Source organism: Lithobates pipiens, unplaced genomic scaffold (assembly GCF_037356315.1).
Source record: "Lithobates pipiens isolate NorthernLeopardFrog02 unplaced genomic scaffold, aLitPip1_a1.2 Scaffold_8, whole genome shotgun sequence".
Lineage (NCBI taxonomy): Eukaryota > Metazoa > Chordata > Amphibia > Anura > Ranidae > Lithobates > Lithobates pipiens.
The window spans coordinates 32179118-32192138 of record NW_027507903.1 but is presented as its reverse complement, the minus strand read 5'-3'; the positions used below and the strand labels follow the sequence as shown (position 1 = coordinate 32192138).

General features: G+C 43.8%; 1 protein-coding gene across 7 annotated transcripts in view; it reads right to left on the bottom strand.

Annotated features, from left to right (window-relative positions):
- The window catches only part of AKAP13 (A-kinase anchoring protein 13), a 440963-nt gene that overhangs the window by 32763 nt on the left and 395179 nt on the right, over positions 1-13021 (bottom strand). For all 7 annotated transcript variants that reach the window (XM_077472410.1, XM_077472415.1, XM_077472413.1 and 4 more), the window contains 4 exons: positions 12591-12841; positions 6204-6329; positions 5999-6116; positions 2071-2322 (listed from right to left, as the gene is read on the bottom strand). In XM_077472410.1, the coding sequence (XP_077328536.1) occupies positions 2071-2322; positions 5999-6116; positions 6204-6329; positions 12591-12841 (747 nt within the window). The remainder of the gene's footprint in view (positions 1-2070; positions 2323-5998; positions 6117-6203; positions 6330-12590; positions 12842-13021) is intronic.

The following is a 13021-nucleotide window of genomic DNA, read 5'->3' as shown; positions in this document are numbered from 1 at the left end:
ATTTTGTAGACGCTATACATTTTGTGCAAACCAATCAATTTTGTGATTTTTTTTTTACCAAAAATATGTAAAAGAATACGTATTGCCTAAACTGAGGGACATAATCTTTTTAATATATATTTTTGGGGGATATTATAGCAAAAAGTAAAAAATGTTTTTTTTTTCAAAATTGTCTATATTTTTTTTGTTTATATTGCAAAAAATAAAAACCTCAGAGGTGATCAAATACCACCAAAAGAAAGCTCCATTTGTGGGGAAAAAGGACGTAAATTTTGTTTGGTAGCCACGTCCCACAACCGTGCAATAGTCAGTTAAAGCGGCACGGTGCCGAATCGCAAAAAGTGCTCTGGTCAGAAAGGGGGCAAATCTTTCCGTAGCTGAAGTGGTTAAAGAAGTAGTACAGCCAAAGCTCATTTGGCTGTACTTCTCCTGTGACCGGTTTTCGGCAGACAGCTGGCTGAAGCCCACTGGAGTTGGTCCAGGCTCGAGCAAGATTACAACAATAAAGTCAGCACCTGCCTAAATGCCTAGACAAGCCGCTGAGAGCTCGAGCTGGCTGCTCTCGCCCCTCCACAGTTCAGCGCTCCAGTGAGCTGGGGGGGGGGGGGGACAGAGCAGAGAGGGCTGCTCTGCTCAGGGAGCTCTGAGAACCAACTGATCAGCAGTCTTTGATCTCTCAGTTTTCAGTCTTAGACCCCTTTCACACCAAGGGCATTTTGCAGGCGCTATAGCGTTAGAAATAGCACCTGCAATCCGCCCTAAAAATCTGCACCGTTGTCTGTAGTGTGAAAGCCTAAGGGCTTTCACACTACAGCGGTGCTCTGGCAGGATGTCAGGGGTAAAGTCCAGCCAGCAGCTTCTTTGGAGCGGTGTGTTTACCGCTCCTCCACCGCTGCTCCCCATTGAAATCAATGGGGCAGCGCTATTGCGGCGTATTGCTGGCAGTTTTAACCCTTTTCCGGCCGCTAGCGGGGGTAAAAGCGCCCCGCTAGCGGACGAAATGCGCCGCAAATCTGGCAGTAAAACGCCGCTAAAAATAGCAGCGTTTTACCGCCGACGCTATGGGCGGCGTGGTGTGAAAGGGGTCTTAAAGCCAGCAGGGGACAGATTGCAGCATTGGACTGATGCTGCATCAACCTAGGCAAGTATGATTTTTGGAGGAAAAAAAAAAGCCCAACTTCTCTTTAAGGTTGCTGTCCAGAGAGGTAATTTTTGAAGCCCAACTCTGGTAAAACTGAACATTCTCCCCTGCAGTGGGGCTGTGCTCACACTGCAAAGGTTCAATTCTTGTTTGGTCTAGGGGAGTGTATAAGCACTAATACTTACCTGATCCTCTGTTCCACCAGTAGATAATGCTCCCCTATGCTCCGGTGGTGGATTGACCCTTGGCATCCTGTGCAGTGCAGGACTATTTACCATGCAACAATCTTAATGACATCAGGACTGGTGAAGCATGGGGGAGAATACACTGTGGGGACCAGGCTAGCAGCACGGGAAGCAGGTAAGTAAATCTTCTCTTCTTTGACCCCTAGACCTAAATGATCAGTTAACCCTTGCAGTGTAGGTACAGCTCCACTGCAAGACAGAATTTTCAAGTTTCCAGCAGTTCAGCTTTAAATAAAAGGTAGTATTCTGGAAGCATGGAGGCCACCACTTCTGCAAAATTACATTTCAGTGTTGCCAAGCTTGTCCAATTGATTCAGTACTTTGTGGGGTTGATTTACTAAAACTGGAGAGTGCACAATCTGGTGCAGCTCTGCATAGAAACCAATCAGCTTCCAGGTTTTCATGACATTTCTTTTAGGCAGTATGCTCGTTCAGGGATATGGTCTTAAAGTATGAAAGTCACAACAACCAGTCTTGAGCCGGTCAACTAGCATTATCAGAATGAGGTCAGCAACGTCAGCTCCTGTATTTCCCAAAGTACAAGTTTTCTTTACTTGTCCCTTGTTACATAGGGCTCTTTCACATGGGGGCGGCAGTCTCTACCACTCTCTGAAAAGTGGTGGAACACTTTTCAGAGGGTGGTAGAGCAGTGGCTACCAGGCATATAATAGGCAAAAGTCTAACCTTTAATTCTATTGGCTGGACTGGATCTCAGGAACAGACTGCCGTCACGGACCAATTTCCTCCGTTTAAGGTCCTCCTTTGCAAACATTTGCCCACTCTTCATGCGTTGTATCGATTTACTATCAGTCTTGTTGTAGACCTCGTAAAGGCGCGTCTTCTTCTCATAATTTTTTACTTTATTATTCACCTCAGAAATAACATCCTTTACCAAGCTCAGGGCTTTTTCCACTTCCTGGTGCTCAATTTCATTCTCTGTAAACAGATCAAAAACTTGATTGAAACACAGACACATCCACTTGTCAAGAAAGAGAATTCATGGAGTGGAGAAGAAGTCTTCTCTGCTACGGTCAGCCAAAACAAGTGCCAATCCATCCATATCCAAGTGCCATCCAGTCCATAATCCATCATAAATGTATATATTGAAGATATCACACATCAAAAACATCAATCCCATAGTTCATACATCAAGAAAATTTAATTCATATATAGACAAATTGCACATAGTGAAGATCAATAGAATTGAGTAAAAAACATTACAGAGTCTAATAATACTGCATGATTGGATGTAACTTTATAACGTCTAAAGCTCTACGCGTTTCGTGGCTATCTTGCCACTCATCAGGAGCTGATATATGATGGATATCTATGGGACGAGAAATGGTGTGCCAAAAATGAGTCTAATTGATATATTAAATGAAGGAAAAGGAAAAGAGAAGATGTGTCAAAACCAATCACCCATACTTACGGGTCAGGTAGTGATAGGAGGCGCAGCAATGGGCACTCTTATTTTGTTGTATCTGTTCCAAACACCCACCCTTTTGTCTTGGGTTTCTTTAGTGTTTTACTTCTACGTGACAGCGTTTACCACTGTTGGAGCATCCATATTGCTCTTAACATGGTTCCACTATCATATATCACTTTATCTGTGTCCCAATACTTTTAATTGATTTTGATATTTGCAAACCCCTTAGCAATTTCTTCACCCTACCCAACTCACATCATATTCACAGTCATGTTAGATGTCTCAGGTTGACACTTACACATGCAATTATTGATCCTAGGGTGAGGATCACTTTTTGGCTCACATTCATTGCATTATGCCTCATTGCAGTACCACACACTCTGCCTGCCTCAGCTTCCATACCAGATGATGCTCCCGGCTACCCCAGTGCCCATTGCTGCGCCTCCTATCATTACCTGACCCGTAAGTATGGGCGATTGGTTTTGACACATCTTTTTTCCCTTTCCCTCATTTAATATATCAATTTGACAAATTTTTGGCACACCATTTCTTGTCCCATAGATATCCATCATATATCAGCTCCTGATGAGTGGCAAGATAGCCACGAAACGCGTAGAGATTTAGATGTTATAAGTTACATCCAATCATGCAGTTTTATTAGACTCTGTAATGTTTTTTAATCAATTAATTCTATTGATCTTCACTATGTGCAATATGTCTATATATGAATTCAATTTTCTTGATGTATGAACTATGGGATTGATGTTTTTGATGTGCAATATCTTCAATATATACATTTACGATTTATGATGGATTATGGACTATAGAATGTGCATCCCTGTGCCCCCTATGTAATGTACCAAGTTTACAGTTAATAAATCCACATTATCTGACTTCTATTGCTCTTTTTTTGCTTCCAAAATCGCATGCTTCGCCAAAGTCCCAACCCTTTTCTATTTATGGTGGCGATAGGGATGGAGGCAATTTTGATGTAATTGTCCTAGGCCTCACTTAAAGTCCCAACCCTTTCTTTAGTTTTCACTTTAAGGCCTCCTTCCCCGCTCTCGTTTGTGAAATTGAGCTTTTGGTAAGGGGGGTACCTGATTTTGACCGGTACCCGCTCTTAACGCCTAGGATTTGGAAGCCAAAGTTTACCTTCCCCTCCCAGAAGACTGCCGAGCAATTCACAGTGCCGCTCGGACATCCCATAGTAAAGATGCCGACACCAGGGAGAGAGAAACACACAGGGTGAAAATGGCTGGGGTGAGGACGGGGCTGGATCGTGGGATCGAGAACTAGCCTCGGATACATATATTTTAGTACTATTGATATCTTTAGTAAAAACATTCTGGTGGTGTCTCAGTGGGGCATTTAGGTTCTAAGTGGGCTGCTCTCATGAACCAAGGAACTGAAAACAATCTCATCTTGGACTATGGAAGCAATAATGGATTTAAAAAATTGGAATGCCATACAAGATATTAGAGTTTACAAAAAGATTTTATTCCGAGTGTATAGTTCGTTCTAAAGCTAACGCATATCAGGGACCACACGTCATCCCTTTAATCAAGACTTAACATTTACTCATATCTGCTGATATGCTTAAACTCTATATTACAAGCACTCGGCAGTAAACACCTTGATGTAAACGTTTCAACCCGCTGCTGTTTACTGCTCATAATACAGAGTAATTTCCAATCCACCCTATAGCATTTTTACTGCTCCAGGGCAGCAGCTGTGTTGTATCCTATGCAGGGCCGCTGATAGAAATCATGGGGCCCCGTACAGCCTACCTGACGGGGCCCCCTTCAGCTCCACCCTGGCCCCACCCATTGCCCCTCCCAAGACCCCGCCTTGAAACAAAGTGTAGGTTTGTCTACAAGTGATATTTGTTTTTCTGCAGCCAGTTATAGGTTTGATTATCCAAAAGAAATACTGTTTTCAGATGAGAACAGACCTCTTTAATATCTATATGTAATACAAACCATTAATGAATAAAAAAAATGGTATTTTGGAGAGTATTGGCAGGGTATTTATTGCAGAGTATTGGCAGGGTATTTATTGCAGAGTATTGGGGCAGGGTAAGTATTGCAGAGTATTGGCAGGGTAAGTATTGCAGAGTATTGCCAGGGTATTGGCGGGGTAAGTATTGCAGAGTATTGGCGGGGTAAGTATTGCAGAGTATTGGCAGGGTATTGGCAGGGTAAGTATTGCAGAGCATTGGCAGAGTATTGGCAGGGTAAGTATTGCAGAGTATTGGCAGGGTAAGTATAAAGTATTGCAGAGTATTGGCACAGTATGTATTGCAGTGTATTGGCAGAGTATGTATTGCAGAGTAGTAGTAGATGTTGAACTTCAAGCCCCCCCCCCCCCAAGTAAGCATACACCTCACCTGTGTAATTGTTAGCTCCAGCAGGGCAGCAGAGATTACTTTCTCCCTCTTCCTGAGTGTCCACAATAGCTCGATCGCCCGGCCCCTGTACTCTCTGCTCCTCTCACTCTGCTACTTCTTCTCACGCGGAGAGAGAGAGAGAGAGGAATATCACTCTGCAACACCATAGGGTATGCTGGCCGGGACTTGTGCGGAGCAGGAGGAGCGGGCGCAGAAGACGATGATCGGTGGAGGAGAATCTTTTTTTTTTTTTTTACTTTGAAGTTCAGGTTGCCCGGGCCCCCCCCTGCTGGTCAGGCCCGGTACAGCAGGGCCAGTTGTACTGGCCTATCAGCGGCCCTGATCCTATGCATGAAGGTAAAAAAATTATTCTGTGTGCACCCCCCATAATACTTACCCGAGCCCCCTCTTGATCCAGCGATGTCCTCAAGAGCCTTGCCTCTCCAGGGACTCGCACTCCTGATTCGCTTTTGGCAATGCCTCCTGTTGCTGTCTTTAACAACCAGTGAGCCAATCAGGAGATGAAGGGGGCGGGCTGAGCAGCAGCTGCGTGTGCAAGTGGACACACAGAGCTGCAGCTTAGGGCACCTGCTTGGGTGTCCCCACAGCAAGCTGCTTGCTGATGGGGCACATGGAAGGAGGGAGGAGCCAGGGGTGGAGGCATGGGACCCAAGAGAAGGATGACCCAGGCTGCTCTGTGCAAAACCATTACACAGAGCACGAAAGTAAAACATGTTTATTAAAAAAAAAAAAAAAAAAACTATTTAATATTGCTTTAAGACACACATAATAATTACCTTTTGTATATTGCAGTATTCTCTGTAAAAGCACTGGGTACTTTGTTATCCTTTGAGTAACCAGTAGTATGCATTCTGGGATCCCCAGACGGCGGACTAATGAGCTACTTCCCTTTTTCTGAAATGAAATAGACTCTTAGTAATGTGCACAGTTTTGAAACCAGAAATATCTATAACATAAAGATGGAATTGTTATCTCCAATACCTTAATAAAGGCCTGAAACCTCTTCTCCTTGGACAGCAAATCCTTGAAATAATTCACCGCTTCATTGTGGTGGCCACAAAATTTACCATATGTTCTCTTCATGTGTTCAGCTTTTTCACCAGAGAACTGCAAAGACAGAAACAAATAAATATTTCATTTTCAGTAATAAAACCATGGAACGGTTTTCATTATTACAATAATTTATAAAAGCAAAGGGTAACAGTCAACCTGTAATTCGTGTTCACGAGGTGTCTACTGGATTTCCAACAAGACTTTAAATACTTCTCCTATGCAAGACTTTTACATACCCATAGCTATTCCATTTTAAGGGCAAAATAAAAATGGGGCCGATTTACTAAAACTAGAGCGTGCAAAATCTGGTGTGGCTCTGCATAGAAACCAATCAGCTTCCAGGTTGTTTTTTTAGTCAAGGCTTAAAGAGGAGTGCCACCTTAACAACAATTATTAAAAGTCAGCAGCTTCAAATACTGCAGCTACTGACTTAATAATTGGACACTTACCTGTCCAGGGTGCCAGCGATGTCTGCAGCAGATGATGAGCAATAGCTCATCTCTCGGCTACCATGCCAGCATCCTCTGTCAGGGAATTAGGAAGTGAAGTGTTGCGGCTTCACTGCCCAGTTCCCTACTGCGCATGCACGAGCGGGTCTTCACTGGTCCAAGTTGCTTTCTGGGAACTGTGTGTTTCCCAGAACACAATGGGGGGGGATTATACAGGTAACTGCACCCCCTCCCCCCAGAAAGGTGCCAATTGTGGCACCGGAGGGAGGGAATCCGATGAGCGTAATTTCCACTTTAGGGTGGAGCTCCACTTTTTTTTTATACATTTTTTATTATTTAAAAAAAAAATAAAGGTTTACAAAACAGAGCCTTTTGGGCATTCCTGGGCTCGCTTAACATAAAAGAGTAAAACAGTAGGTAAGGCATAACAACTTAACTCCATCAGCCTAACCCTAAAAACAGAGAGAAAAACAAACCCTATAGCTTGCTGCTAAAGTTGACAGGAGAAATACCTTTTACAGTGTTCAACATAGGTTTAGTAATTTACTGTATGCAGTCTACCAAAACAAAAGTTCATCAGCGGGTGTCTACTGGTAGTCAGGTGGCTCAGGTGCCATCCCAGATGGAACCATTAAGAGAGTCGTCTATGAGCTGGATTGGGCTGACAATCCCACAGGGTTCTCCTGTTGCGCAGTTGTTGTCTCAGACTCCAACCAGACATTCCAAACCCTTTGAAACTTTTGAGGGCATCCCTGGTTAGAATGTACTTCCCTATACAAGGGTATTGCAATGTTAACTAATGACTTCCATGCACTCGGGGTGAGGGCCGCCGAAGGGGCCCTCCACCGGAGCACAATCAGTTTCCTGCCATAAAAAAGTAACAAACTCAGTAATGTGCGAACCGCCCTCGAGGGGACCACCGCGTCTACCAAACCAAGCAGGCAAATCTCAATCGTCTGAGGTATAGGAATCGTGGTCAGTTTAGTAATAAAGGAGACGACTAGTGACCAGTAGTGTTGCAACTCGGGGCAGGACCACATCATGTGGATGTACCCCGCCGAATCCGCCCGACAACGCCAGCACTGTGGTGTGGAGTCAGGGTATATTTTATGAAGCCTATATGGAGTATAGTAAAATTTATGTAATATTTTAAATTGGATCAGCCGGTCTCTAGAGGAGACCAAGTATCTGAAGGGGGAGTCCCAAATGTCCTCCCAGTCCTCCCCATCCAGCTCCGGCAGCTCCACCACCCAAAAGTCTCAGAGTTTTTCCAATCCACTATGAACAGAGGGCTGCTGACGCAGGAGCAGTTCCATGTTAGACTGATATAGGGTTACAGGAGAGTCACCGAACTGAGTCCTGTATGCATGACGAAGCTGCAGGAACCAGAAAAAGTGTGTACTGGGCAAGTCAAATCTAGATTTCAGCTGGTCGAATGCCAGTAATGCACCATTCTCGCAAATATGATGGATATACCGAACGCCCCTCGACGCCCACACGATCGGTTCTAGTATAGAGTAGAATTCAGGTAGGGAGGGATTGAGCCACAATGGAGTATTAGGAGAGTAAGTCCAGGGCTCAGCCGACCGGCGGCCGACCACCACAGACCACGCCCTCAGCACCGTCTTCATCGAAGTAATTAGAGGGTGTGAAGCTCTAGGACCCCTGAACAAAACGTTCCGCAGTGCTTCAAGTGATCCCACAATGGAGGCCTCCAAGGCAACTGCTGCGTTGGTGGCGTCCGAGGCAATCCAGCCATGGGCATGTGCCAGCATCACCGCGATAAACTAAAGGAAAAAATCAGGACATGCCAGGCCCCCCTGCGTCCAAGGTCTTAGTAGTATGGACAAGCGGTACCGGGGAGGTGCAGTGCCCCACCAAAAACTAGTTATGTGAGAATTTAAGCGTTGAAAATGGATCTTGGGTATCCACATCGGAGAATGGCGCATTACATACTGGAGAGGGGGGAGCAGTTTCATTTTAATTAAATTAATTCGACCCATCAGCGTAAGGGGAAGACTGGCCCATACTTTCAGCCTATTGTGCGTAGTTTGCAGGATAGGAAGAAGATTTAATTTACAGAAGTCTTGTATTCTGGGAGAAATGATAATACCAAGGTATTTAATGTTTTCCGCCTACTGTGAGTGAGGAGTCCGCCAGCCTCCTAGCCCCCGGGTCCACTGGTAGGATCTGGGACTTGTCCCAGTTGACCTTAAGGCCCGACAAAGCAGCAAATCTCGATAGAAGCTCCAGCGCCGCCCAAAGGGATGGCCCAGGATCCCGGATAATATCGTTAGCATAGAGTGCAATCTTTTCCTCCAAGGACCCCACCCACACCCCCCGAACAGCACCCAAGGATCTCAGCGAAACCGCCAAGGGCTCAACCATCAAGGAAAAAAGGGCTGGGGATAAAGGACAACCCTGCCAGGTGCCCCGCTCCACCGGGAATGAGGAAGACAGCCGACCTCCCAATTTAAACTGTGCTGTCGGTTTCTGGTATAATAGTAGGATCCATTTCCTAAAAATGGGACCAAAACCATATAACTTGAGTACCTCCTCCATATAGGTCCAGGACACCGAGTCAAATGCCTTTTCAAGATCCAGGGCCACAAGAACCCTGGTGTCCTGGTCCGTAGAAGGGATTTGCAGATGAGTGAAGACTCTACGGATATTGACATCAGTCGATTTCCCGGGCATAAAACCAGTTTGATCTAGGTCAACCAAAAACGGGAGGATCCCCATCAGCCTGGTGGCCAGCACTTTCGTCAGTATTTTTAAATCATAATTAAGGAGGGGTATGGGGCGGTATGCTGAACAATAGGAGGGATCTTTTCCCAGCTTTTGAACAAGGTCTATGTGGGCCTGCGACATCGAATCAGGTAGAGATCCTGTCTCTAAACTAAGGGCATACAGCTTATGAAGCCACGGGGCCAAGTTGGCAATGTACATTTTGTACCAGTCTCCTGGGAGTCTGTCAGGACCCGGCGTCTTATTATGTGGTAATGAGCGAATTGCTATTTCTATTTCGGCAATCAAGATGTCAGCTTCCATTAGGGCTACATCCTCCTCCGTCAGGCCAGTCAGAGACAATCCGCGGAGAAAGGATAGGCGCTCAGAGGATAGCTGCGTAGTAGTGGATTTATATAGAGAGGAGTAAAATGTAAGAAATTCATGAAGGATGTCAGATGGGTTAGAAGTCACACCCCCTGTCTCAGTGTGTATAACGGCTACGACCATTTGAAATTTGGGGTCAGCCACCAGGCCGCCCAGAAGCCTCCCGTTCTTGTCCCCCGATTCAAATATTTTCGGGCTCTAAACGACCTTTCCGAGGAGTTTGTCACATTAGATAAGTATACAGTGGAGCTCCACTTTAACTAAAGCTGAAGTTGGAAGCTGATTCGTAGATCTCTGTGAAACAATGAACTATGAGTACCGACACCTTTGTGGCTGCCGGCTTGTAGTCCTTAATGAACTACCAGAGTGCTGCTGAGCGCTGTGGTAGTTCATTGAGTCTTCCTGTCAGTGTAAAACTGCCTACCTGTACATTGCAAGCATGCATGGCATCAGCGATCTCTTTATTGCTGGTGCAATTCTTTCCAGGCTCCTAATACCAAAAATAATAAATGCACATTTTTTTTTTACCTGCAAAAAAAAAAAAAAGTGCATTTCTTATCTTTTTGTTCATAGGTGAACTCATCCTTTAATAAAGTGGTCCAGCTTTATTGGTGTCCTGACATCAGGGCACTACCAGATCTGAGCAGTTCCATACTGCTCCTGGTTTCTAAGGCTGGCCATACATTACACAATTTCCTTTAGATTTACCAAAACAATATAATAGGAGGTCAGACCTAAACACTTTAAAATGTTTATACGACGAGGCAGGTCCCTTACACGACATCGTTGAAGGTAAATCTAAAGGAAACTGAATAAGAATTGTATAATGCATGGCCAGATTAAGACTGTTAAAGTGGTGGCTGCAAGTTTTATTGTATAGTAGCAGGTGCTATGTCACCAGGCAGTGATAAAGCAGTGGCTTCTGGATTCTATCTCATCTCTGGGTATTATTTCAGCTAAGGAATGGTCAACAGAGAAGAGGAGGGACACTATAGCTTGGTATACACTAGCAGAATTTCATTCGTTTTTCGTTGCAAGAACATTTTTTGAATCATTAGTGGGGTCAAATGGACGTTACTCTTTTACTGCAGTAATGAGAAAAATTGAGGGAGGATGGAAAATGTTTCTTGAATGTACAAAATTCTAACAGTGTATGTTGTTTTTATTCCAAAATGTGAAAAGTAAACGAGATCTTGAACAATTTTCTAACAACATTCTAATGTGAATGTATAATATATATGGGAAGCTCTGTGTAAATTGACAGTGCTATATACCTAATAAATACTAAGAATTTTTGTATGACCTTTCCCAAGCATTTTTGGTTCTACATTCTATTGGTGTATACTTAGCCTAAAGCATAACTAAAGGCAAAACTTTTTTTTTTGTTTTGGACAGAGGGGAAATGGATTAGAATGCTTGTCAGTTTTTATTGCAGTCTGTGGCCCTGTTAAGGAGCGTCACCCTCTCTATTTGTCCAGTTTACCATTATAATTGAAAGTAAAAGAAAATCCCAAATTTTGGGCTGTCCCCAGAAAAGTAAGAGGGGAAATCTGCCAATGGGGACACTAGTTCTGGTGACCTGAGGGTCCCCAAGGAATTCCCTTAACCACTTGCTGATCAGTTTCCATCATTATACAGCGGCAGGTCGGCTCGTTCCCACAAATTGCTGTAGCTTTACAGATACAGCACGCGTGTGCCCACAGCGGGGGAGCCGATGCGCGTGGCTGGTGGCCACGATCGCTTCACAGAGAGCCAAAATGGGGATCTGTCAATGTAAACAAACAGATCCAAATTCTGACGGGAGTACAGAGTGATAGTCTGTTCCTAGTGATCAGGAACAGCGATCTCTCCCTCTCTCTCTCTACTCCCAGTCAGTCCCATCTCCCCCCCCCCGGAATCATATTTGCCTGAATCATTTTCCCTGCCAGTGACATTTATACAATACACATTTTTATCGCACGATTGCTGTGTGAAAATAAGGACATCAATTTAATTTGGGTACAGTGTTGCACGACCGCGCAATTGTCAGTTAAAGCAACGCAGTGCCGTATTTCAAAAAATGGCCTGGTCATTAATGGGGCAAATCTTCTGGTCCTTAAGTGGTTAATCTGCAGCGGTTTACTCTCACTTCCTCTTTAGCTTTGGGACAGGAAATGAAGGGTAATCTCCACAATGGGACAAAAAAATCTGACAGGGGTTATAACACTCCCTTTGCTCTAACCATAATTAAAAACAAGTTTTGTCTATAGTTCTACTTCAAGAAAAAAATAAAATAATAAAAGGTCACATAGGGTTTGCTTTTCAAGAGCTAATTTATTTTGCGCTAATCTGGCTGCATTTCAACTTTAAGTGAGCCTGAAATTTCACTTTAATTATCATGATTAATTTAAAACAAATTTGAGTGTAAAAACATTAAACGTATTAAAATAGTAATTATCAACTGAAATTCACAGTAACACATAGGAACCCGCCAATGTAACAGATATAGTATGTATATATATATATATATATATATATATATATATATTTTTTTTTTAGAGAGAGAGAGAGAGACAGAGACAGAGAGACAGAGACAGAGAGAGACAGAGAGAGACAGAGAGAGACAGAGAGAGACAGAGAGAGAGACAGAGAGAGAGAGAGAGAGAGAGAGAGAGAGAGAGAGAGAGAGAGAGAGAGAGAGAGAGAGAGAGAGAGAGAGAGAGAAGAAAGAAGGGAGATCAAAAGATCATCCTGACTACACTACAGATATTACCTGGTTCACCAGAATATCCCCAATCCTTCTGATGACAAAGTTATGCTCGCTTTTTTCAGCCATTGACTCCTTTTTTCTCTCCAGAATCCGTTGGAAAAACTGGGTGTGGATGTTCAGCAAGTCATCTATGCACGGGAAGATCTTTTCTAGAACTTTCTGCTCAAACTGCAGCTCAGTCAGCATTCCCCGGTAGTAGACTTCATTCATAATCTTCAGAGTCCGGACATGATGCATTTCTGTCTGCATGAGCTCTGCACAAAAGGACCAGGAAGATGAATCAAACGCCTATCTACACAATATAGCTGACCAACAACCAGTTCAATACAGACAAATTTTTTTGTTAAAACCAGTCAATGTTTACACAAAGAAAACATCATGGTATTTAGTGTATTAAAAACTGGTGACTCCATGATGAGGCTAAATTTTTTTTT